Below are 27676 nucleotides of genomic sequence, written 5' to 3' on the forward strand. Positions count from 1 at the left end.
GGATTCAGATTCTTCAGTCAACACATCTGTTCTTTTAGATCCAGGAAAATATAAAATTCAAAAGTCTGTTAGAACACCAAGAATAAGCCACTCTCCACCTCTACAGTCTCCATTTTATTGCTGCTGGTTGTGAAGAATCTCTGATCACAAAGATGGAGATGAGGAAAAGGAATGGTTCTCAAATTCTGTTTTGGTTGACTAGATGATTTTAGGGTAAAAAGAACATTAAATATACTTACAATGTGCACAGCCCATGAACAGACAGATATAGCTTATATTCCTGAGTACAAATAATACCTACAAAATACACTAGGTATGCAACTGAGCCAATCTTAGCTTGTGCTCTGTTTTACTTAATTGGTGGGAAAAAAAGAGAAGTTTTTGGAAGAGCTCTTTCGCCACTGTCTTCTGCTTGATCGTACTTAATAGGCTTTTCCATGTGGTTTTCCAAATATTTCTCTGGAATAGCATGCTTCCTTGTGTTCTGCATGTCACTTTCTGCTGTGCCTGTGAAAGGAGTCAGTCTGTCAGCCAGTTCACTTCTCACTTTGTCAGCTGCATTTTTCCAGAGATTCTCTGCAACAATAAATCATTAAAATGAGAGGGTTAAGACAGCAGACTCTTCACAGCAGATAAAACACAGGATTGACACAAACTCCCAGCAAATCAGGTGAAAATTTTCTCAGGGATCTAACAACCCCCACTACTGCATTCTTTTGCTCTGAAAGTGACAGGCACTGTGGTGTGGTATCAGATACTGTTTTGCTCTCAGCAGGGAAAAGGGCTTTCTGTGTGAACCTTCAGCAGTTCCAGTCTTCTTGCAGGCAGCTGGACTAAAACATAAGGCATGCAGTTCTACACAAGTGAGGAATGGTGCCTGTACCCACCCCATTTCAGGAGCCATCCATTTTCTCCACACTTCCACCTCCCCTCACTCCAGGCAGATGACACTGAACACAAAGAAACACCAAACACTGGTGGTATAAATGCCCTTAGTCCTGAGGTGGAACATGCTTACGAATAGTCTCTCTTCTATTTTCCAGTGCAGAGAAGGAGCCATCACTCATCTTCCTTGGGGCCTGTGGTTTCCGGAAGATTTTGGGCTCCTGGATCCACGCATGTTTCATCGCTTCATCGGGAGTCATGCGCAGGGAGGGCTCCCACCTTAAATCCATGGGAGACAAATCATTATTCAGTTATTTCTATCTGAAAATTAATAAGAGGCAAGAGATTCAGCCCTGTCTTTTGAAAGTCAAGTCATGAGGACATTTTTTTGAAATAAAATAATTTTCTTTTTTTCTCAAAACCATGGAAAAATCTTACGTGATCTTCTCCAGCCTTCAAAACCTATTTACGTCAGCACTGTGCTGATCAAACCCTCTGCAGCATCAAACCATTTTTAATATGCAGTTCCTGCTTCTATTAGGGTAGGGACCCAACATTCTTGTTAAAGGTTTGGTTTTTTGCTCCACTGAAATTATTTTCTGAAAATTCTGATTCAACCAGCAAACCAAAATGAATCAATGATTCACACAGACTTGGCAAACAGAGAACACTGAAAGCAACCCTCTTGTGAAACGTGGTGGGATGATTTTTTCTTCCCTCCCCATGTTATCACAAGTTAGCAGTTTCTTTAGAATTTCTTTAGGAAAGTGCTACTGAACTGCTAGAAAGAAATTTGAAATCACTGCTAAAGAAGGCATAGTAAAGTGTCAATAATAATAATTATACGAATGATGCCACGTGGAAAACAAAACAAAACAAACCCAAAACACCCCACCAAAAAATAAAACAAGCAAACACAACAGATACCAGGATTTTAAAGGCACAAAAGAATGAACACAAAGTCAAAAGTAGCTTGTTGCATACAGTATGAACTCACATTAAGCATCCTTTCAAGAAGTCCAAGAAACCAGCATCATGGGTATTCAGCACTGTGCTTAGATCCTTGGAGTCTGGGCATCTCTTTTTCCCCTTGCTGTTAGTTACAGATTTAGGAAAACCTTTGGAATCTTAAAAAAAAAGACATCCTCAAAAAATTACATTAAAAACCTTCACTCTAAAACGTTGCATAAACAGTATCCATGTCCATCCCACTAACTCCAGTTTTGCCCTGTTGGATTGATAATCTACCAGAATTGTGGCAAACAGGATTGATTACATCCTAGAGACCATATCCTACCCTTTGTTTGGTTTGTTTGCTTTGAGCAATTTCCAAACCCAATTTACACACAGAGAAATGAAAAATGTAAATTAGTTCCCAGAGCCCACTGCATTCCTTTCAGCAACAATAATTCTAAAGAGCAACTTCTCTATCACTTTGGCAATCAGAGGCCCATAAACATGAAGAGCAGAGCTCCAGGTTTGTTTATAGGCCTCATTTTATCCTTTTGCTTTTTTTCCATACCTCTTCCTGGCAGTATTTTTATCAGTTAGGAATTGGCTAAAGATCTCTGACACTACTCTCTACCAGTGCTATTAATTAGTGATTAATGACCAGGGAGGGATCCAGAAAGAACAAATAATCGAAGAAATTACCGAAGAATGTTCTCCTCCTTGATGCAGCCTGGATAAAATCAGCTGGTGGAAGACCCAATACCTTCATAGAAAATGAATTCATAGGGTTAGTCCTCATTTCATAAAGATACACAACAACCATTAGGTGAGGTGTGTCATTTTGCCCTCCTTATGAAAAGAAGTTGAATGTTGCAATTTACTATGAAACGTCTGCAAAATATTTCCTCTTATTGTGGAGGGAATTAAGGGATTCCTTAGTGCTGCCTGTACACATCTTTGCATCAAAAATAGCATGGCCAGCAGAACCAGGGCAGAGATTGTCATTCTCTCCATGGCACTGGTGAGGCCACACCTCAAATCTGTGTCCAGTTTGGGACCTGTCACTTCAGGAAGGACACTGAGGGGCTGGAGCACGTTCAGAGAAGGGAACAGATCTGGGGAAGGGGCTGGAGCACAAGTCTGATGAGGGGAAGCTGAGGGAGCTGGGAAAGGGACTCAGTCTAGAGGAAAAGAGGCTCAGAGGGGCCCTTCTGGCTCAAAGAGCCATTTGGCTGCAATAAACCTCCCTCTGGAAGGCCAGGCTGTAGCCAATCATATTTCATTATTGCTTGAGGTTTCTCTTTGTTTCTGGTAGTGCAGTTTATCAAATGGGTGTGCAAACCAATCCCAAAAGGTACCTCCATGATGCAGGCAAGTTGGTCAGCTTCATTTTCCCCTGGGAATAGCGGGTAGCCTGTGTAAAGCTCTGCTATGATACAGCCTAAGCTCCACATATCAACAGCCATAGCATAAGGATGACCAAGAATCACCTCAGGGGAGCGATAAAAACGGCTCTGAACATAGGTGTACACTGGATCAAAAATCAGACAAGAAGCAAAAATCACAGTTGGGACTGAAATGTCAATTTTCAGATTTCACAGACAAGAGGCATATGTTCAGAAATCATAAATCTGTCTATCCACAGATTGCTCACATAGGCTCTGGAAACATTTTCTAATCCCATCCTAAAAGTAATGGGTGATACACTTTCCCCCATTTTATTTAGAAATTGTTTTTCAACAAGTTTCACTGAAGGAAATTGTTCTCCTAATGCTGTGATTCAGTTTATCCATGCTCATTTTCCTATTTGAAGGTGTTCCATTTGCATCAATCAACAGTTCCTAAATTAAAAGTACAGTTTCCATTTCCCTCCCTGTGGTATTCATACAAAAAGCACTAATTATAATTTAACCATTCACATTCACCATTCACAAAGAATGGCTCTCTGGACCTGACAAACTTCTTCATAAGTGAAATATTTGGATTATACTCTTAAATTTGTTCCAGCTAACCACTCCTGAAAGTACAATTCTGATTTCAACAGGAGTAAAGGAGCTGATCAGGCTTGGGACAAAGAAAAAGAATGGTAATATCTTACTTGTCTCTACCAGTATTTGCTCCACCACCAGTGGCTGAACAGTTCACCAGGTTCTAATTAGGGGCATAGGTCAATATATTAGCCCAATCCAAGAAATATTTTTCCACATTATTTAAAATTAAGAAAGCTTATTAAGAAAATTACATCAACTTGACTTTTCTGCAAACCTCTTTGGTCTTCATAGCAGCTTGATCCAAAATCAATAACTTTGACTGAACCTTGCCCATTGTGGTATAATAATATGTTCTCCTAAAAAGAAAAAAAAATCACAGGAAAAAGAGGGGTTTAGCACCATATTAAGCTAGTGAAAATCAGAATGCAAATCACATTTACACTTCTCTGCATAATGAGAGCTTCAAAATCCAGCCTCCTTTGGAATGCATTTGCTAACATGAGGAGGCAGCCAATAATGTGCAATTGTGCAAAGCAGAGGGGAGATTTGGTACCCAGGCTGCAAGTGAGACAGAAAGGGCAGCAGGGAGCTCCCCAAAACTCAGGGTTGCTTATCTAGTAAAAGCCAAACTGCACCTGGCTTTGTGCTGAATTAACCAGAACTATCCTTTTGTAAGCACAGAAAGCCCCTGGCCCATGAAGGAGCCACATTCCACAGTTCTTCCCTGCACTGCTTGCCCCAGACTCCGTGTCAGCTCACCCCTCCCCACCTGTGTGTGATGCACAAGTCTCAAGGGAGGGACAAATGGACAAGGCAGGGTCCTGTGGATTCTTAGCTGGGTGCAGGTGGGTACAGCACTGGATTCTTGCAAGTCCAGCAGGAGAAGTGATCCTTAAACAGCCAGCTCAGGGATATATGTGTGTGCACTGATGAGCAAACACAGCCTTCAGCTCTCTTCTGCAGAGCTGAGTTTTATCCTCATTAAAAGTCTGTCTAAATGAAGGACTGCCTTCTCCACTCCTCAGCAGACAGATGGTTACCTTTATCAACCAGTTTTACAGTGATTATATGTCAGGGCTTTGAAGGACTGAACACTTCCCAGGTGGATGCCAAATAATGATGAAGTGGTTTCCTGGGTAATTAGCTCATAAGGAAATGCTTCATGTGCCAGGAAGGAGAAGCTGCTACTGGTGAAAGTCAAGGAAAGGACTGACTTCCACAATCCAGGTGCTCTTGGCTCTGGTAAGGGAAGCAGCATCCCCTCTCTGCAGCTCCATATCCCTTCATGCTCATGGTAGGACTCTGTCTCTTATACTGAATCCCTCACAATGCAAGGGAGCTGGTTAAAGCTGGAAAACCAGGACTTGACTGAGAAACCAGGCTTTGGAGGCAGTGATTACTTAGCATAAAGGCCAGAGAAACTCCATATTCTACCTAATGCTGAGAAATATCATAGGAGGCAGATGGGACAACAGATGTGAGTTTCAGGCAACATAAATTCATGAAACTGTACAATTGTTGAATGAGAACAAAATTGTCTTTTAGTTAACTCACTACATTTTCACTAACATGTTGCTCTATTTAAATACAGACTACACTAATTGATGCTGCCAACATCATGCCTTGTCAGTGGCTGCCTGGAAACAGATTTCCATTGGGCTAATTGTTTTTGATTTATATATTTGGGTTATCTTGCAAGCCTCTCTTCTCACTGCAAATTGGTCTGGCAAAGATATTGGCAAGACAATGGTTATAGACAGTATGTGACTTCTCAGAATTCTAAATCAAGATACATTTAGCAAAGTGATAACAGAATTTTATCCTTAGCATTTTTACCTGAGAACGTATTTATTTCTTTATTTAAACTTATTCAAAAGGGTTAATTTGCCCTTTTGAAAAGGAAATCAAGAGAAACTTTAGACTGAAGTGAAAATATAATGAAAATCCTTCAGAAATCTCAGAAAATTGCAAAATATTAGATTTGGGGCTTAAGGAGAATGGAAATGTTTTACCTAGCATGAATGCGTAGCAGATACAGCAGAGGGAATTGGAGGACAGATGTTCCTCCAAAAAACAGGTGAACACCCAAAATACCGTTTCACAGAATTCCTTTGCCATTTACTAGGCTACATAGTTTTATAATTATGCCTAAGAAATTAAATTAAGAAGATAACCTGAAAAAGGCTGCCTTGTGAATATTCCTCGCATTACAATATCCCTCATCTTGAAATACTTAATTTTACAAGTACTTTTCTTTTTCTCTAAGCAAAAAGTTTTTACCTGAATTTGATTCATATTTGCATATGTTTTGGCAACCAAATAATCTCATTTAATGCTTTGGTGAATGAACTGAATCAATGGTAATGATGAGTTGACTGTAGCATGAACATAATCTGAAGTAAATTACAGCTTCTGTACAAACATCGTACTGGGTTTTTAGGGTTTCTCCTGACAGTTCCTTGCAATCAATAAAGAACAGGATAAGTTCATTTATTCTGTACAGAATACTAGGTGATGAAATGATTGTACTTACAGGCTTCAGATCACAGTGAATGATTTTTTCCTGGTAGAGCACTTGCAAGCACCTCAGCACACACCGAGTGAAGTGGCGAATCAACGACAGGCTAAAGCCTTGGAAATTGTTCTTTTTGATCAGCTCATACAAATTTATTCTGTGGGGGAGGAAGAAGCAGCAGACAGAGAGCAGATAAGAGATTGGAGAATTTATTTTTAAAGGCATGATTAGTTTCCAGTGCATTAAGAGCTTGTCTTCCCACATGGAGGACTCATGCAGAGGAAAATGACAGCTATTTTCCTTCCTGCAAATGCTGCCCTGCATTTGATATGCACAAACACCTCCCAGATCTAAAGCAGATGTAAAATCACTGAACTTCCTTGCTAAACTCTCTGCTGTTAAGCAGCTGTGCTGATTTTTACCAAGAACAATAATGATTCAGGAACCAAAAAAAATTCTTTTCTGTCTCCTTTTGCTGTCATTTCTCTTTGCTTTGGCGTCTTGAGTAAATAATTTCTGTCTAAAGGTTTTTAACCAGCAGTAAAGATTTCTAGATAACCCCCCCATCAAATCAGGTCTCAGTAGGTTTTTATATCCCTCTGGTGACCATCACATCTTAGCAACTTCCAGTAGCCCTGCCCAGTAGCCTGGAGAAAAGAAGGCTCTGGAAGATCTCATTGCAGCTTTCCAGTGCCTTAAGGGGTTTATGAAAAGGAGGAAGAGAGATTTTTGATAGTGATAGAGACAGGACAAGGGGTAATGATTTCAAACTGAAAAAGGAGTAGGTTAAGATTGGATATTAGGAATAAATTCTTCACTGTGAGAGGTGTCCTCAGCACTAGCACATGTCTGCAAGGACATGACCAACTGGAGCTTTCTGCCTTCCTCACTGGAGTGTCCACTGGTGGTAGGCACAGCCCATTCTTCTGGAATTAAAGTTGCCCAGACTTAATGGAAAAGATCACAAATCAAAGGCTTTTCATGGTATTTTAAAGGCAATGAAAATTTTACTAGACAAACATTTTTCTAGAACAACAAGTCTTCAACTCCTCTGTGGAGACCTAAAGATAGTGGCTCTCCCATTTCCCTGTGTGTTTCCATAGCAGCTTTCAGAAAAGACTGGTGTGTCTTCCCTGGAGAGGAGTCACCTCTCACCCCGTGTGCCTGTAAGTGACAGACTCACATGCAGCAACACGAGGGATTTAGGTTTCTTTGGGATCAAGCTGTCCATATCATGCTGAATCTTCAGCAGGGACTGCAGCACATGCACCAATGGGGGCTTTACTCTAGGGACTGGAGAAGTGTGGGTAACCTGGATAATTCCAGTTCGATTCCCTGATTACAAGAAGGCTGATGAATAAAATGATCTGACTTCTCCAAAATTCCTCCAGAACTCCTCCTAAGATGCCCTGCAGCAAAGATTCATAAAAAGTAAGATGCAGTTTTATTTTTAAATTATTTTATATTATTCATATTTATATACCCTGAAGTTTACCAGTCCTGAATTTACTCTTTTCCTCACAGGTCTTTCGGGGAAGAAGCCTTCAATACCCAGCACAGAAAATAAGGGATGGATCATGTCATTGCCCGTGTGAAGTCTGAACGTGGCCTTTTTCAGTTCACCTTGGGTGATCAAAGGCTCAGTTATGCAGTCTGTATTTAGACAGTGTTGCTTTCTAGCTGCCAATTCTTCTGAAGAAGACATAAAAATTAAATCTTGTAAGGCACAAGAGCTACAATTCTCCTCAAGGTGTATGTAAAGGAAAATGTACTTTACCCTAGCAGTTCAAAGGAGATACAGAAGTGATTGCGAAAGTAGAAGTACTCCTTCATGTGGATGATATTGTGAGTATCATCTTTGTCTTTCTTCAGCAGAGCATCAAGGATCTTCACTTCTACCAAAGCCTGGCTGTGAAATCTGAAATATCACATGACATGGGAATGGTGACATCAGCTCAGGGTAGCATGTGTATTTCTGCAAATGCTACAAACACCATGAGCTCAGCAGGTGGGACAATTATTAAAATGTTTCGTTCAACCCTGTTAACCACTGTAATTTTGATTTCTTACTCTTGATTCCTAGTCTAAATACACTGGCCTTACATAACATTTCAGGGTACCTATTTTTACTTGTCTGAAAAAACCTTTAAATGAAAAGGTTTCCAGTGAGCATCCAGACTAAAATCCTGGTGCTCTCAAGTCTATAGGAATGCTTCACTTTCCTTGAACATGTTTCACACCTACCACAGTCAGACAGGGGATTTTGAAAAGCATCTTTACACTTAGTGTTCAGTGAGGGGGAAAACGGAACAGCTGAACATCTGTTTCACTGACTTTGCTTCAAGCTCACAAATTTGTAACCAGCCACTTAACAGGAACAGGTTGCTTAGGACCACAGTGTAGAATTTTTCATGTTCAAGCAAGTGATGGGCGCCTTCCAGCATATTCCTGTGGTTTTGGAACTTTGTGGGGATGCTCCCTGCTCTCAGTTCCGCACAGCTGGTTACCTGGGTTGTGTATTCACTGTGTAACAATAAGAGAGACCTTGTGAGCCTGGAGAAACTGTGCTTGCTTTCCTAGGCTGTCTCTCCTCCAGGTCCAGGCCAGTTCCTGACATCCTCTTTCCTCACTCTGCCCTCACTGTGTTTAATGAATGTACAGGAGGTTTGATTTTGATTTGTTCACATTGTCACAGTTTGCCTGCATATAAGAGGGGTGATTTTACTGGTTTAAAGTCAGCAGGTATCTCACCTTTTCTTATTCCTTATTATTTTCAATGCCACTAACTCATTGGTTTTGTGATCCAGGCATTTGGCCACCTGCCCAAATGACCCTTTCCCAATGACCTCCAAGACTTCATAGCGGTAGGCAATGTGGTCATGTAAAACCTTCAAAAGAACACAAAGGGTTCAGATTCAAGGAGTACAACAAAGACCAGGCATCCCAGTAGCTCCTGTGTGTTTGAGTCTGCTCTCCATGACAGATGGTGGGCTAGCTGCAGGTGAAGTCTACATCAAATAAGGTAACACGGAAAATCCCAAATGATACTTCCATAGCCCAGCTACCTTGTATCCACCCTGCATGACATGCAAAGTGAATTCTCCCCTGAGCTTTAAAAGGCATTTTTTCACTATGTGAACATTTATCTTCTAGAAACAATATTTATCTCACAGACAACACTTAAGAGTTGGCATAAAATCACTACAAACTTACTGAGCTCAAAATGAACACCGTAATTTTTCCACTTACCTTTAAGTAGGAACCATGCTCATCATCATAACAATTATTATTCTGGGTTTCAGGCAAACCTTCAATCTTTTTAGCTTCCAGGCCAAGAAACCAGAGCTCTGTATAATTGAAAATTTCTTTTTGCTCATAGACTGTTAACTGGTTTCTAAAATTTTTCAAGGCTTCTAAATCAGAAAACAAGAACGTAAAACCAAAAATCAATAAAATGTCAGAAACCTGATGGCAAAGTGCTTTTACAATGGAACATTTCACAGTAGAGCCCACCACTTTGAGCAGGATGCTGAGAAAAGCTGTTAGAGTTCCCTTCCAACTGAAATTTCTCTTTTTCTACAAATTTCTATTTATTTTTTTTTATTTTTTCTGGCTTGCAGTATTAAGTTCAATAAAGCACTCATCATCTGTCGGCAAGACTTTTAAGAGAGTTTAGGTAAAAATTATTTAATTGTGAGGGATGTATATAGATTTTATGAAAATCCCATCTGGTGTCTATCTGCTCCCTCAGGCTCCATAACTTACATGAAAAGTTACATTTTTATTGGTTTGATTGCTATATTTATAAAATGTCAGTAATGTCTAGTTAACCAAAGCTTTCAAGTACTTGTTTTTCTGATAAATATCATCAGTCAGATGCTTGAGGTTAGGAATTAAATGGAGTCCAAATCTGCTTTTCTCCTAGTTCTGATTCTTCCTGCATAGAATTTCAGCTGCCCTAACACCTCCACTCCCATCATTTAAATGTGGATATATATTCAGACAGGAGCATTATAAATCTATGTGTTGCATGCATGTGTGGGTGTTTTGTTAAACAGTGGCAGATCTTCATCCAGCAATGCAGGGATGCTAAATAATTTCAAAGCAAAAGGCCACTACTTTTTTTTCCTAGACTCCTTCTAGAAATAGATTAACTCTGTCAGGAACTTTCTAGATCCGAGAACTCCCAAAATGCAATTTAGCCCACATCAATAAAATAGGACACAGCCACAAGGAATTGAGAAACGGTTTTATCCCTGTAATGGAATATTACTCTCACCTATCCCACCTAAGATAGATAAATACATCTTAGATAAATACACATTCTTTTTGATACTGCATGTTTCTTTTCTGTATTTGTGTTAGTCAAATCATTCCCCTACTGGGTACTTCCCCAAGCTGGATAATCAGAAATCACTTAGTCCCATCCATATTGCTGCGCTCTAAATTGTTACATATTTCAGCAGCCATTTAACATGGCACCTCTGGTCCCCGATTGTCCTGACTGTATACACTCCTCATCTGTGCAGGCAGCCTATCACTCCAGTCCTTTCAGTTTATCCAGGGATATTCTACCTGAAGCTGTCATAGGCAGTTTGACCCCGATGCTGGTGCTCTCCAGTTCGGATGGTTTTGTATGGACTCTGGTATCACTCTCAGGAAGACTGTCTGGAAGGTTAAATTGAGGAAAATTGCCTTGAGTTTCATTTTCCTGCCAAGCAGAAAAAAAATTTAAAAATTAAGAACTGCTATATTCACAAAGCTGCAATATATTTATTTTGGATTAGTTGAGTAATCTCTGTGTCAATTTTGTGCTGAGTTAGAACAAGCAAGCTTGAGCACTAGAACACCCTACTTATTCAGACTGCAAATTCTGCCAAAAGCACTAAAGGCTGTTGGACCATGGAAAGATAAATCTCTATAAATGAGAGATTTCTTCATCTTCCAGATTCATCCAGTATATGGACACTCTAGAATTGCTATCTGTACCACAGCCTTGGAGGGCTGTGGAACAATCCCTCTTGGAAACCAAGCCAAACCAAGTCAAAGACAGGAAGTTGATTTGGAATAACCAGTATGGATATGCCAACAAATGGTGTCTGAATGACTTTGTTGTCTTCTCTGATGGAGTGATTGGCTTGGCCAGTGGGAGAAAAGCAGTGAGCATCATGGACTTTGCCTTGAGCAGGGCCTGTGACACTGGAGCTCAGTGAGTGGGAGATGAACTGGATAGATGGATCATAATGTGAGCAGCCTGCTCCAAGTCTGCTCTGCTTGTAGTGAGAGGTTGGGCCAGAAGTCCTTCAGAGGACTCTTCCAAGCTAAATGATTCCTTTATTTATTCCTCATCCTTTGAGAAAGTCCTCATAGAAGTGGGGCTGGATGGAGACAAAAAACAGCTTAGTGTGTGTCCGTGTCAGAAGGGTACCAAAGCCATATTCCAAAACCAGCACATGGTTGCCAAGACAAGGAGAACCCAGGGGATGGGATATGGACTAACAAGTGGGCAAGCTTGGTCCACCACATCCTTGCAAGAAGTCCTGACTGGTACCACTTCAATAAAAGCATCTTGGTGCTTGTGGGGTTTGAGTTAAGGATGTGTGCAAGTAAAAATGGGTTCTTTCAAAATGAAGCATTTTTCCGTACTTGTCTCTAATTCTGACCCTTCTTCTCTCTTCCCCCACACTTATACACTTGTGACACTTTGCCACTGACACTCTCTCAGTGGTACTTGGAGAGAGGCTGGTTCATCAGGCATGCGAGATTCCCAGGAGCTTTATAACTCACCTGAAAAGAGGGGAGGACACTCTGCAAGCTCTTATTTGCTATTTGAGGCAGGCTGCTCTCAAAGGCGAGAGGGTTTGCAGCATCTGCAGCCAGACTATGCTTGACTTGACCTTCCAGATGTGGGAGGGAAAGGACACCACGACTGACTCTCTAAATAGAAAGCACAAGGAAATGTCACTTAACGACCTAGCAAGCAGTTCTGTGCCACGCCTATGAACAGCAGAGGGATGCAACTCCTTGGAAAATGTGTCTGGTTCACTTCTGACACCTAAAGGCAAAGGGGAAATGACCAGATGCTAAGGCAGCTTCAGCTGTACTAACAGGCAGCATGAGGTTGTCCAGGCAATCCAGCACAATTTAGGGAATGAGACTCCTCACAAGAACACTTCCATCCAGCATCAGAGCAGTGACTGCTTCAGCTGCAAAGGGTGGCTGGGTTTGGAAGCCAGCAGCCATTCCAGGCAGCAGGACTCCCGTGAGTGGGGAAAATAAAACCCACACAGGGTAATAAGTAGGCATGAAGTGTCAATGGCAGAAAATACCATTAACTATTCCCAGTGGCAGAAGAGAAACTGGGACTGGACTGCTGCCAAACACCAGGGGTGCACACAGTGGGAAGTCTTCCCTGCACTGGATTCTCCGTATTTCCTTCCCCCTCATTTCCTATGGAGATCCATTTGACTGGGCCCCTTTGTTGCACTCCTTACTGGTGAGGAAAAGACAAGCTCTCAGCAAACTTTGCTGAAAAATAAATGCTAATGGTCATTTAAATAATCCAGAATTACTAGTCCTTCCTGACTTCCTCCATTTATTATTTGCAAAGCACGGCTATATTATTTTTAATTGCAGTCAGTCATTAAAGGGCACAGTTTTATGAATGTCTTGTATGTCTTGCCAATGTCTTGAGTATCTCAAGTCAGAGAGTCAAACTCTTAGCAGCAAAGAAAACTCTTTCAGGTAGACTATTTCTTTGGTAAATAATAAAACAATTATTTGAAATAGATCTGAAATAGATCAACTATGCATGGTGAAATGCAGAATAAGGTCTAGAGAGCTAAAGCTACAGCCCACATAAACCTGTGAAATTTTTATCCTCAGAGAAGCATAGAAACATATTTGGCAAGCTTTTGACAACAAAGGTGAGGTTTGATATTTTCTTAAAAAGCAAAGGAGCAATGCTGTCAGCCAATCAACTTTAATGAGTAAATTTTTTATTCCAATAAATAATGGAATAGCCTTTAAAAACTTAGAACTGGCATTCCAGTGGACTTTTCCCAAAAGCTTCAAACAAAAGTGATGTGGTAGAAGAAATTCCTCAAATGCTACTGAACACAGCAAAACCAAAGTACTTGCAGGCATCTGGGACAGTCATACAGCCACAGAGAAAATGGAAGAGGACAAGGAATAGAAGACTTGCCTCTGCCCATATTCATTTATTATAAGAGATCACTTAAAAAACAAGCATTCAGGTATTTTTGAAGTCAGCTGAACAGTCACATACCTGATGGAAGACTCTGTTAGAACCCAGATGATCCCTCTCTTGAACAGTCAGCTGAGACTGAGAAAAAGCATCCACATGGGAAGACTGCAAACATAAAGTGAGGCTTTAATAAAAAATATTCTGGAGGAAAAAATTATGAAACCTCTGCCTGATTTCTGTATTTCCCTCCTTTGTGGCAATGCCTGTGCCAACACAAAGTGTGAGAGAGGGCCACAAAAGCTGCTGAAAACATGTTACACTCTGGCAATGCCTTTCTCAATTGAGCAGCTGTTTTGCGGGCTGGGGCAGAGACAGTTTATTTTGTTATTATGCCTCTCAGATGCTTGGTGTGCCCCTGTGCTCAGCCAAGGGAAAGGGGCCTCTGCAATCCATAATTATGTACTTGGAAGCTGGTGGTGAGTCTGCTTGGAAGAACAACTTTAAATTGCCTTATGAGGTAGATTGTGAGCCCATACATTGCTAAAAGCAGCATTAAACTGATTCAGCTTCTGGTACAGATTTTGTAAAAATAAAATCAGGGTTTAAGTTTACTGAAATATAGAAAAGCCCCATTGGCTCCAATGGGCATTAGCAATAAATACAAAAAAAAACCCATGGGGAAAGTGCTAAGCAGCTCACCATTTTAGAGTTTGCTGGTGCTTTCAGCAGTTTTTCAATAAACATGCTAAGTAGCATTGTACACTTCTGCCCAATAACAAACTGCATTGAAATGAAGAAATCTTTAGGATAATTTAGACCGAGAAAACTTCAAGGCAAAAGCAGATTGGAGCTCTGCTCTATAGGCTGGAGTGAAACCCACTGGGTTTGGTCAAAAGGCCTCCTGAAGGAGTCTGTCTGAGCCTGGAAGAGGCAGGGATAACTCAGATTAGATGCTGCACCTGTGCCAATACACTGCAGATATCCATATATAGACATAGATAAACATAAGTATATATATATTTATATATAAAATCTGTAGTGGGTGAGGGATGCTTGCATGCAAATTGATCCACACACACACACTGTGACCTTGATATATGCAGGGCACATTAGCATTGCTGCAAACAGGGAGATCAAACTGAACACACCTTGATAATGGCTCTGGCACATCCTGCCCTGAACAGAATCACAGACTGGTTTGGGCTGGAAGGGACATTAAAAACCAAGCAGTTCTAACCCCTGCCATGGGCAGGGACACCTTCCACCAGACCAGGCTGCTCAGAGGACCAGGCTGCTCAGAGCCCCAGGCTCCAGGAATCCACAGCTTCTCTTGGACAACCTGTGCCAGGGTCTCACCACCCTCACAGGGAACAATTTCTTCCTCCATTTTCTTTCTCCTTTCCCATGGGAAGATATCCCATCTAAACATGCTCTCTGTCACTGTGAAGCCACTGCCCCTTGTCCTGTCACTCCAGGCCCTTGTCAAGAGTCTCTGCCATCTTTCCTCTGGGTTCCCTTCAGGCACTGCAAGGCCCCAGTGAGGTCACTCCAAAGCCTTCTCTTGTTCAGGCTGATCAATCCCAATTCCCTCAGCCTTTCCTCCCAGCAGAGCTGCTCCACCCTTCTGATGATCTCGATGGCTTCCTCTTGACTGACTCCAGAGCCTGTAGCATATCCACCCTTGCATATGCACTTAGATTAGAGACTCTAAAAGACTTTTCCAAACTAAATATGGAGCTAAATCTCTGTGTACAGATCTACATGACCACATGGAGGAAATGCTGCCTTTTGACAGGTTCAGCTGTCTCACCATCAGCCAGGAAGACACCACTCAAACTGAGCAGACCAGCTGGAAACTGCCCCTGAGATAACTGCTCTGTGTGTGTCTTCCTGTTCACAAATGAATAAACAAACCCTTTAGCAAGGGCAAACCTCAGATCTAGAACAAACTGAGAACAGCTCTGGCATGAGATGAAGGGTGGCTGTGAAACACAGGAGAATGGCAGGACTAAAACCTGGACACAGTAATTCCCATCTTTGGAACTGGAGATCACTCAGACAGGAATAAGGGATGACATGCTGTAAATCCAAAATATTACCAGTGCCAACACAGCAAATGCCACAGAAGAGGGTCACCAGACTACTGCATCCTCAACAGGAGTGTCCTAGAGCATGACACAGTTTGCCAGAGCACCAAAAATCCTTGTATGAATTTCTTTAGATGATGATTCCATGGAAAACTCAGTGCCAGAGTATTTTCCCAATCTACAGACAATCTTATGCAATCTACATATCTTGCATTTCAAGGGACAATCACATTTGTTATGAAGGTGAGTCTGGGATACACACTCAAAACAAACTCTACTAATTAAATCAGCCCAGCTCTTAGTAAGACTATTAATTTTAGTGCATGTTATGCTTTTTCCTCTCACTTCATCCATACTTCATTCCCAGCAAGCTATGATTTTCAGTTTCTGGAGCTGATGAAAAGATTACATTTCATTTCAAGGTAGTTTCTTAACTGCTTCATGCCTTTCTAGTTACAAGTCAATACAAAGCCAGGATTTTATAGAGAAAAAGCTATCACTGAAAACCAAAGAAACAATGACTTCACATACCTGTGCTGACTGCAGAATCTTCACTACAAAATGGCATTTTATTTCTTATCAATTATTTTAAAAAGCTAGGCAGCTATGTCTATATTCCTAAATTTTTTAAAGTAGATTTACTAACAACAGAGCATGAAAAATTTAAAAAACATATTTAAAACTAAGCTAAGGAAGAATGTGAGTGGGCTCCAAGATGGGCTGCCAGAATTTGGATTTGGAATCCTTTTAATTTCCATTCAGTGGGGAAAGATTACCAAGATTTTGAGGTGGACATTTCTCTTTTTACAGTGTAAAAGCAAAATCAGTCCAAGCCTTTTTTTAAACCATGGAAATCTGTGATCCTCTTTGTCCCCCTTTCTCAAAACCTACTTACTAAGGCTTTATTGCTCTTTAGGCAATTTATTCAATAAAATGAGTAAGTGACCAACCTTCATACAATTCCCCCAAGTGGGTAAATAACAAACTTCTATTTGTAGAAAACCTGATCTGTGCCTACACCAGTCCTGCTGGTGGCTGAATGGGGAGCAGGTGGATTTATTGGACAGTCCACACAGTGGTTTTATTTGATGGTCTTGATCCAAGTGACCCAGTAGAACTGCTCCAGCAAAACCCTGGAGTTGCCCTATGGGCTCCGCAGCTGAGCTGTTGTGGCTGTGTTCATTCTGGCAGAAGCACTCCAAAGAAAAACTGCAGCACCTGTTACTATTCCACTCCATTTCACTCCTGTTTTCCCTGCTCCTGTGGCACTCAGCCTTGTCCTACAGCTCCAATGCTGCAATCCCAGACTATCATCTCCTGCTATTCCAGCCTTGCAAATCCTGGACCACCTTGCTCATTCCAGTTACCACCAAAGAAACAGAACAAGGTCCTCATCCACCACCGAGCCCACAGTCACAAAGTTTCAGCTTTACAGCATTCTGTAAAATCAGGCATCATGACACACTTCCATAATTCTCAAAATATCAGAGTATTTTTTTCAGTACATGTTAACCATAGAAATCAGAAATGCATTAAAATTTTGGAATTTTTTTAATACACAACTGCATGAAATAAAGACCCCCCTCATTCACATAGGCTCATAAAGACCCCCTCATTCACTCTTCCCCCTGTTCTCAAAACTGAAGGAAGCCTGTGGAATACATGGAGAGAATACAACACAGGTGCTAAATCATGCAATACATTTAAAAGCCGTAGCAAATACACTCTCACTCAAAACACAGTAGGAACACAAACATTTTCCCCACCTTGTCAACTATTTCTGTCAGCATTACTGCGAGAGCTGTTAAGTGCAGGACAGGAGATGTTTATTCCATGCAGGGAAGGCATTTCAGGAAGCCCACCTTCATCTAGTCAGAGCATAGCAGGAGCAGTTCCATGCACAGTGCCCTGAGCAGAAAAAAATGGATAATGCTTCTGCTTGGCTTCAGATTTAAATTTTTCTCCCGGAAATATGCCAGTGACTATTAGCTGCTCTAGTATTCTTTTGGTGGCCATCTGTTCCCTTTCTCAGCCTCCTTCTAGCCAAATATAATTTTCCATATTTATCATGGCAAGTCAGTAATAAGAAAGACAAATATAACAGGATTGGCTGTTCTCCTTGTCATCTCAGTCTGTTCTTTCTCACTGAGCTCATGTGCCTGCGAAACCAAAAAACACTTGAACTTGGATTTTGTCAGAATTTGTCACAGCGACCTTGCTATACACTGAGCAAAATCTCTTCAACAAGACTGACAGACTGGAAAATGAAAATTAATTAATTCCTTAAGGGTTGGTTTCTCATTGGGCATTATGTGTCAAAGTGTGGCACCTTGGTCTGAGGTTCTTGAAGGCATTGGTGCAGAGCTGCTCTGCCCTGTGGGATAATGAGTGTGTGGATTATTTTGGTGTGGATAATGAGACAGAACTTAGCTGCCCTCCTGTCCTTCCTCTTTCTCCTTTGGATGCTGTGCATGTGTGATGGGGCACTGATGGAGGCGTCCCTATTCCCCAGCTGTCTCAAGGGAATATCTAAAGCAAAAATACAGTGTGGTCTCCTCCTTCATACAGCCAAAGAATGAATGTTCCCTGATGGTCTGAAATCTGTCAACAACCCAGAATAGTTCTACTTTCACTCAGAAACCAGGGTTTTCAAGGAGGAAATACATGCTCACCCACTGAAGGCTTCTGCTTTTACAGATGCTGCTGAAATGGCCAAAGGACAAACAGTTATTCCCCTGCACCCATGGTTGTCTCTGCAAAGCCTCTCCTGATGTAATTGCTGGGCTGCGCCTTCCTAAAAGGCACATTGCTCCCACTTCCATCACTCCCACTTTTCCATTCATCCAAACCTGGCAACCCTCTAAGCAACAAATCCTCCCCAGTATTATAAACCTCATGTGCAAGAGAAACTTCTTATTCTCCCACCAAATAACCACTCAGGCTGTCATGCCAGGAGGGGAGGCATGCAGATCTCCTAGAATGGCTGGGGTTGGAAGGGATCTTAAAGATCATCCAGTTCCACCCTCCTGTCATGGGCAGGGACACCTGCCACTATCCCAGGTTGCTAAGAGTCCCATCCGGCCTGGCCTTGGACACTGCCAGGGATGGGGCAGCCACAGCTGCTCTGGGCAACCTGTGCCAGGGCCTCAGCACCCTCACAGCAAAGAATTGCTTCCCAAAATCCCAACTAAACTCTCAGTGGGAATCCATTTCCCCTGTCCTTTCACTCCAGGCCCTTGTCAATAGTCTCTCTCCATTAGCAGTCCCAGGATAGCCTCCATAGAAAGGAGTGAAATACAGATCTGCCCGTGTTTTAGCCATCCCTCATTTAGAAGAACATCCTCTATTTTATTTTCCTTATTTCCTTTCTTTGCAATGTTTTCTCTCCTCTTCATTTTATTACATTCTTGTAACCATATTCAAATTTGCTGTGATAAGTCATGCAGGAATAAAAACAACCTTCAGGATCATTCTTTTATATTATCTGAAGAGGACCAACTAAATTTTGATGACATAAGGCATTGAATACAGTTTTCCCCTCCATTTCTCAACAATAGTCTCAAAACAAGAGAAACTCGCCAGGATTCTTACTAATTTTCAGTCATGCTACAATGAAGTAAAAAGCAGTACATAAAATGTTTCAGCTATAAATTTAAAGCAGATTTTTTTTTAAGTTTGAAGGAAAGATTTATCTTTGTAGCTAATTTTTTTTAATTACCCACTTCACAAAGACTTTTAATTAAAGGAGCTATGTGCAATAGTACATAAATTCCTTATGAATGTGATCACTGCCCATGATCATCACACAGACAATATCTCTACCAAATTTCTAAATTTGGCAACATCTCTGTGAAGTAGAATAGTATTAGTGGTAAAGGAAATTAAAGAGCTTTCCCTGCAAAGAAAATCCCCTGCATCATGGAGTAGAAAGAGGATTCATTCCATCTTAGCTAAACATTCAAGGTTAACAAATTTCCCTGTGGAAGTACCCCTGTCTTTTTATTGGCTTTTCTTGAGAAGGAGCCTGTTCCAATAATGTAGACTAGATATCCCAAACTTTTACATCCCTAGAATTAGATTAGATTAATTTACTCTTTATAGCATTTACTCTACTACTCCTGCACTTCACTCTTCCTGATCTGAGTGAGGGCAAAAAGCACAGAGGAGCAATGAACTGAGCTGCCTCAGTGCTGTGCTGTGGCACCAATCCAGGCTTGAGCAGTGCCACAGGGAACATCCAATGCTGCCACTGCAGGCTGAATCAGGGAAGATAAATACCAAATTCCCAAAGTGAGTGGTGTTGACAGAAAACTTCTTAAACCACTCCTGCTCTATTTGCCCTAATAAAGCATAGGAAGAATGCTTTTTGCCTTTTGCAAAATCATTGCAAAGGGAACGGGTGATTTAAGGTTTTGCATACATTTACTTGGGCAAAGATGAACCAATCAGTCCAAGGCTGATAGAAATAGAAAAGTCAGTCATGGGGTCTGGCTGCTTTAGAATGTTTCTTCCGCAGAAGAGTGCAAAAGCATGAGATATGATAACATCAAGATTCTAACATTTAAGTTAGTTGCTAGTAAAATGGCTCTTTAAAGTTTATTAACAATTCCTATCACACTTAAGATCTGCTCTTTCTCCTAGCAAACAAGAAAAAAAAGTTACAACACTGTTTGTTCTAAATGTGCTCAAAAGCTGGGTAAGAATCATGAATGCAATTTTACATAGGAGGGAATTAAGGCACTGTGTTGCTAAGGATGTAATTGCCAGAACCTTTTGAGATAATTCCTAACATCTGAGTAAGTGTCCTTGACTGAATTAAAATAGAATTTGGGGACATGGGGATTTTCCAAACAGCTCTCTGACTGTATAAAGCCAAAAGGACCCCAGCGACATCATCATTTCTAGAAAACAGACTGGGCAAAGAAATGACAGCCCAGAAATCAGTGCTCCAACTGATTTTCCTAATGCATCAATCTGTTCTCAGGACTATTCCAAGAACAGAAAATATGGTTATTCCTGGACTCACAAACTGAAGAGGAATCACATGAGAAGCAGGAATTGGAGATGAACCAGATAAACTGATTTAAATTGAGTGGGGTGCACAGATGAAATGTAGGTCTAGATATGTTGAAAAGTCATAGGCAGGGAAAAAAACCCCAAATTTGTTAGGCCAACATATAATAGAATCATAGAATATCCTGAGTTGGAAGGGACCCACAAGGATCATCCAGTCCAACTCCTGGTCCTGCACAGACCCCCCAACAATCCCACCCTGTGCCTGAGAGCATTGTCCAAACCCTCCTGGAGCTCTGGCAGCCTTGGGACCGTGACCATTCCTGGAGAGCCTGTTCAGTGCCCCAGCACCCTCTGGGGGAAGAACCTTTCCCTGATACCCACCCTGACCCTGCCCTGACACAGCTCCAGCCATGACCTCAGGTCCTGTCCCTGGTCACAGATCAGGGCCTGCCCCTCCTCTTCCCTCTGTGAGGAAGCTGCAGAACTGCTGTGAGCTCTGACCTCAGCCTGCTCTTCTCCAGCTGAACAGACCTAGTGCCCTCAGCTGCTCCTTGTGTGGCTTTATCTTCAAGCCCTTTACCATCTTCCTGTCCCTCCTTTGGACACTCTCCAACAGCTTTAGATCTTTCTTATATTGTGGCACCCAAAACCACACACAATATTCAAGGTGAGGCCAACCCAGCCCAGAGAAGAGTGGGACAATCCCCTCACTGGCTCTGCCAGCGATTCTGGGCCTGGTAAGATCATGATGGAAAAAGATTTTTGGCTTGCTTGTCAAGCTCTGAAAGCTTTGCAAGAACTTTCCTTCAAGAAAGAGCTCCATCTGTTTCTACCCATTTGCAGGTGAAATGTGGGGAGCACCTGTGTTATCCCTGTGCTGCCTCAAGTGGAAGCTGGAGGCCAATCCAGGAGAACCAAGGCCTCTCAGAACCTGTGTAGTTCATAATTACAGTTACTAAATACCTCCCCAAATCCTACTGATATCACACATTCACCTGTGTACTCAGATATGTTTCCTAAATAATGCCCTCTGAGGAGGAAAACCAGGGAAATCATTCCCAACCTCATCACTTCAGAGGGGTTACACTGTATGAAATCAGAACCTCAGCAATGAGTGACCTCTCACAGTAATTTTTCTCCAGAAAGTCACTTTAAACAAAAGCATAATGTGTCAGTTTTAAGCTAGAAACTTATTTTTTAAAATAAAATTAAAATATTATTTTAAAAAATAATGTAGGACTTTTGATTTCAGAGTAATGCACCTCACTGTATTTCTATAGAGCATTTTTTCCCTCTAAAATAAAAAATAGACCAGCTGTCTACAATAGACATATACTTTTAAGATACCACAGAGCCTTTTACTTAAACCTAAAGGTCAATCTGAAGTCTTTTGAAGAACCCTAGGTACTCTGAGATTCTATAAATTAATTATTTGCTTATTATTTATGCAGAAACCTGTAAGATCCCCCTGTAATTTAAAAATGTTAATTTCTTATCTTTGCACCAATACTAATGATACTGCTTTCATTAAAAATTGCCATCAAAAAATCATAGATTTATAGAGTATCCTGAGCTGGAAGGGACCCACAAGGATCACTGAAGCTCTGCACAGGACAGTCTCAAGAATCACACATCTTAATTCTGCTTCTCCAAAGAAATTTAAATAATGGTTAATGCAATAAAAATATCTTATGGAATTGATGGCAGATGGTACAACGGACTGAACTATCTTCTTTCTGTTTATTTTCAGTTCCTCACAACAGGCATGTCACAACCTAATACAAACATTTGTACATCAAACAATAAAAAAATGCCAACCATGATTACCTTAGGCTGGACTCTTTTATTTCTTCTCACTTGTAAACAAGAGTTACTGAAGAAGCTGAAATCACAGCAGCTCTCACTGCTCCTTTCTTGCTTTTCCCATAATGACAAAGCTCCGTGTTTTAAATCAGTCTCCATTAAATTGTTCTCTTTGTGATTTAAACCTGACACTGAAGATAATCTGATCCAACCTGTGCCCCTCTGTGAATAAAAGCTTGGGCTGACTGATGATTTTTAGGGTGAGCTGGCTGGACTTGAGTCCCAGGTTGTTTTACCATGTTCCCCAGCAATGACACAAACCAAACTGAGCTGAACTGGGAAGCTGATGCTCTATGAAATCTTTGAGGACTTTACAACAGCACAACATGTTTGTCAATTAGGCTCAGCAGCATTGCAAACCCATCCCTTGGGGTGCCTCATTTGCTTTGCTTTCCTTCCTTCTGTTTTTTTAATTCTTTTTCAAAGACAGAGCTGCAGCTTTAGCTCACCTGCTCTAAACATGAACTATCTCATGAGGGTAAATCCAAGGTAATTCCCAGTGTTATTGAGAATCCCAGCAGTGCCCCTGGGCACCACACTCACAGCTCCCCCTTAGCATTCAGAACTCTGGACAATCTTGGAATGAGAGTTTCTATGTAGTCTTGTCTCTGTTTACACCCCAATCCTCTATGGACCCCTTAGATATTCCATCAGCAAAATGCCTGCAGCTGGAGCAGCCTCAGCTTGGAATATTAAAGGAACGGACCTCAGTGGTCTTTTATTCAAGTATTCCTGACAGACTCCATGGGGAAATATCTATTGCTTAGTCTCAATTCCTTATTTTCTTTATTTTTCTTGTGAAAATAATAAGCCAATTCATATTTTTTAAAAATGTAGAAAAAATGCAGACACAAATTTTATTAAAGTGAAAGAAAAATGTTTTAAAAGCAGAGGAGCAATGCCAGCCTTAAAACAATAAAGCCACAGTTGGTTTGGAATTTAAAAAATATAAAAGATATATTTAAATCAGCTTTTCTTTTTTAATTATGGCATCACAGATTGGCCTGGGTTGGGAGGGATCTAAAAGATCATCTTGTTCCACCCCCCTGCCATGGGCAGGGACACCTTCCACTATCCCAGGTTGCTCAGAACCCCATCTAACCTGGCCTTGGATACTTCCAGGGATGGGGCAGTCACAACTGCTCTGGGTAACCTCAGCACTCTCACAGGGAACAATTTTTTCCCAATATCCAATCTAAACCTGCTCTCTGTCAGTGTGAAGCCATTCCCCCCTGTCCTATCACTCCAGGCCCTTGTCAAGAGTCTCTCTCCATCTTTCCTGTCGAAAAGCACTTGAAGGCCACAATGAGGTCACTCCAAAACCTTCTCTTGTGCAGGCTGAACAATCCCAATTCCCTCAGCCTTTCCCCACAGGAGGAAAACCAGAGGAAAACTTTCTATTGACATGAAAGTGCCAGTGAACCATTTAATAGAAAAGGCATATGACAAATGCAATCAGAACGAGTGGATAAATACAGGAATGAACTTTGGCTCTCTAAGTGAACTGCCTAATTGTTACCAGAAAAAGGAAAAAAATCAACCAAACAGCACAAACAATAACAACAACTAAAAAAAAAAGAAGTAAGTCTGTGGCTTCCCAACATTTTGAATTTGGCTTATGAAAGAAATCACTTCTCTCTCCAAACCTCATTTCACTTATAACCTCAATCATCATAACTGCAATTACATGGCTCCTACCAAAAAAAAAAAAAAAAAAAAAGTAAGGACCATACTATCCATAGGTTTTTAAACAAAATTAAAAACAGATCTATTGATTGCATGGAAATATGTAAAAGCAGGATGCAACTTCCCAGGACATCCCTGTGCCTACATTTTCGTCTAGACCAGCTCTGAATGTTTTGGATGGCTCTGTCTTCTTGCAAGGGCTGAATGTGAAGCCCAGGGATCTTGTTTAGGGAGGCTGGACAGCCTTCTGCTGTAATCTACTTTTAGCTCTTGCAAGATGTCTACATTTAGCTGCACAGACCAAAAACCAGTTTTCAGGAGTGCTGCAGGCACTTGGGCATATCAGGAATGCAGGTGCATGCCTGGTGCAGTGGCTCACTGCTGTTCACTTCTTCCCACCCCCCAGGCAGTGGAGAGCACTGGAAACCCCTGGGATTCAGGCTGCTGTCTGCATTTCACATGCTGTGTACTCAGATATGTCTTGAACAATATGCTTGGCCTCCTTTCCTCCAGGCTGAACATCCCCAGTCACTCCTCACAGGATTCACTCTTTAGGTATCTATCTCAGTATCTACATGCACTGAATTTTAGTACAGTAATCTCAATATATTGACAAAAATGGGCCAAAAAGTCCATGTCTGGCACATGTGTATTGCTGTCCTTAATTAAACAGTAGATTTCAAGTATATCTTTTGCCTCACTTTCTCTTTGGGGAGGAGGAATTTGTCAGAAATCATCCCCCAGTGGTGTTTCAGGAGAAATATGTATTTATTAAAAGAGCTTTCCTATTATTTGTAGAAAATATTTTAATAGTGCTCTGCTAATGTGCATTATAAATTCGCAGCATATTAGGGAGATTTGAAAGGAGAACTGTTTCGTACACATTACTGTACAAAGAATAATTAGAATTAAAGTAGAGGATCTCAAGCAGTGCCTTCAAATCTAAACAATTCTGTGACAGTGATATTGCAGTGTCACTCTCACCACACCAGCCATGTTTTGAGGAGTGCTACCCCAGCCTTGTCTCACTCTTTGCACAACACTCACTTTACACCCTTTGTAAGACCTCCCTGCATGTTCAGCTACAGAGTGCAAATAATGTCATCATCAGGACAGTAATAAATCATATCACATGTTAACAAATGCAGAATTTGCTCATAAATCCATTTTTTCCTTTGCACAGAAGAAATGAAGAGTGTACAGAGGAGCTACTGGCAGTATGTGCTGGGTAACATGTTTCAGGAATGATATGGATAAAAATTTGGGAGTTAGGCAGTGTTCCCACTTAGGAACAGGCTGTGATGTGTGGAGGACAGAATGCTTCCCATCAACTTCAATAACACGCTTTCCACTCTTTTGGGAGCAGCTGGAAAAATCTGCCTCCAAATTTCTTTGGCAAGAAAGATGAATCAAAGCAAACGAGGAAAGGGGAAGGAGGAGCTGATCTCAGACAAGCTCCAAAGGGGATATAGCTCAGCAGGGAATGTGTTCTCCATTATCACTTATTATTGCAACCTCACTGGGGCTAGTGAAGGTACAGAGCACAAAGGTGATGGATGAGGAGAATCAGACTTTATTCCATACACAACCCCCCACCTAAATCAGAGGTGGGACATAAATCTCCTACCATTATTCTTCTTAAAATGATCACTTCCAAACTATTCAGTGCTACATATCTCTCTTGCTGATTTGAATGTTCCCAGGATCTTTGGCAGCTCTCCACATTTGCAGTTCCTCTGCAGGTAGCCTAACTGCAGCCAATTCTGGGTAAATATATATCATCTGTCTTTGATTTATGGGCAAGATTCAGCCTTCCTAGAACAGGCTCTGTGCAGGTGGAAGTGCAGGTGGAATGGGTGGGAGCACCAGAACCCATCCCATCCACGTGGCAGGAAAATGAGCTTAAAAGAGTTTCAGTTAATGATCTTTCTCTCCAGCAAAACAGCTGGGCTGCCTTCCCAAAAACCTGGCAGTAACTTCATTGTTACATCTCCACAGCCACGTGAATACAGCCAAAGGGAACATTTTTTACAAGGGAATTGAGTTCTACCTAAAATCACTGCAGGACTTCTAGATGTTATCAGAGATTATTTGCAAGGGTATGGAGTGACAGGACATGGGGGAAAGGCTTAAAATTGAAATAGAGCAGGTATAGATTGCATATTATGAAGAAATTCTTCCCTGTGAGGATGGTGATGTGTATTAAAACCCTGTATCCCTGTGTGTGAGGATACAGCAGGTTCATCATAATACTCACAGAATCATAGAATCTGATTGATGGCTGGGGTTGGAAGGGTCCTTAAAGCCCATCCAGTTCCACTCCCCAGCCATGGCCAGGGACACCTGCCACCGTCCCAGGTTGCTCAGAGCCCCATCCAACCTGGCCTTGGACACTGCCAGGGATGGGGCAGCCACAGCTTCTCTGGGCACCCTGTGCCTCACCACCCTCACAGGGATAGTGACTCCATCACCTTCCTGTGCAGCCCATTCCAATGTCCAATCACCCTTTCTGTGAAGAAATTCTTCCTGAAAACTGGCCAGCTGCTGCCTATTTTCAATACAGGGAAGCATCTTAACATTCTAAGTTCCTGGAGAGTTCCATTTCTGCCTCTATCTCCTGGGGTCTTTGTAGCTCTCCTAACTTTTTTGTCTGAATGCTTCCCTTTGCCTGACTTAGATATGCTGGGGAAGATCAAGGAATCCCAGAAAAAAGCATAAGGCTGGAAGGGACTAGTGAGTCATCTAGTCTGACCTCCCTGCTCCAGCAGGGCCATCCCAGAGCACAGGGCACAGGATTGTGTCCAGATGGGTCTGGAATATCCCCAGTGAGGAGACTCCACGCCCTCTCTGTTCAATCTGTTCAGTGCTCGGTCGCTGCCCAGGACAGAAGTTCTGCCTCCTGCCCAGGTGGAACCTCCTGGGCTCAGTCCCTGCCTGTTCCTCTGGTGCCATTGCTGGGCCCCTGGAGCAGAGCCTGGGCCCTGCTCGGAGCCCTCCCTGCAGGCAGGGACACCCAGGGCTGAGGGCCCCTCTCAGCTGGGGCTCCTCTCCAGGCTGGACAGCCCCAGCTCCCTCAGCCTTTCCCTGCCAGAGATGCTCCAGGCCCTAAATCATCTCTGCAGCCTCTGCTGGCCCCAATCCAGGAGCTCCCTGTCGCTCCTGTGCTGAGGAGCCCAGAGCTGGACACAGCACTGCAGATGTGCCTCCCAGGGCTGAGTAAGATTTGCCCATTCTTACACTTTTGACTTACAGGCAACTCTGTTCCTTATGAAATCATGACAGAGACTCAGAAGCAGCTGTGAACCCCACGCACAAATTGCATCAACACGACTTTTACCCAGGGAGGGGCTAACTTATGCTCAAGAAAAATTATAGCAAATATCTGAAGAACTTTATGTTAAAGCTTATAACTGAATTAAATAATGCAAGAAATACCTACTAACATTATAAGTCATTGATCTGTGAAAATGTATTA

General features: G+C 41.8%; 1 protein-coding gene across 1 annotated transcript; it reads right to left on the reverse strand.

Moving 5' to 3' along the window:
* Positions 1–101: 101 nt before the first annotated feature.
* On the reverse strand, positions 102–17677 carry DYRK4 (dual specificity tyrosine phosphorylation regulated kinase 4). Its single transcript, XM_036405056.2, has 14 exons — positions 17403–17677; positions 13631–13714; positions 12130–12279; positions 10918–11053; positions 9592–9755; positions 9094–9230; positions 8120–8260; positions 6361–6499; positions 4102–4183; positions 3195–3367; positions 2539–2599; positions 1883–2012; positions 1019–1164; positions 102–576 (listed from the first exon to the last, which is right to left on the reverse strand). The coding sequence occupies exons 1-14, from the start codon at positions 17424–17426 to the stop codon at positions 350–352; spliced, it is 1794 nt and encodes a 597-aa protein (XP_036260949.1). The 5' UTR covers positions 17427–17677; the 3' UTR covers positions 102–349.
* Between the last annotated feature and the right edge of the window lie 9999 nt (positions 17678–27676).

The sequence above is a fragment of the Molothrus ater genome, chromosome 5 (assembly GCF_012460135.2).
Source record: "Molothrus ater isolate BHLD 08-10-18 breed brown headed cowbird chromosome 5, BPBGC_Mater_1.1, whole genome shotgun sequence".
Lineage (NCBI taxonomy): Eukaryota > Metazoa > Chordata > Aves > Passeriformes > Icteridae > Molothrus > Molothrus ater.

Coding starts and splice junctions, on each gene's coding strand:
- DYRK4 (XM_036405056.2), bottom strand. CDS start 17,426: ATGCTGACAGAAATAGTTGACAAG. Junction 8,261..9,093: donor ATAATAAGGAATAAGAAAAG/GTGAGATACCTG, acceptor GTGATATTTCAG/ATTTCACAGCCAGGCTTTGG. Junction 1,165..1,882: donor TTCTTGAAAGGATGCTTAAT/GTGAGTTCATAC, acceptor CATGGATTTAAG/GTGGGAGCCCTCCCTGCGCA.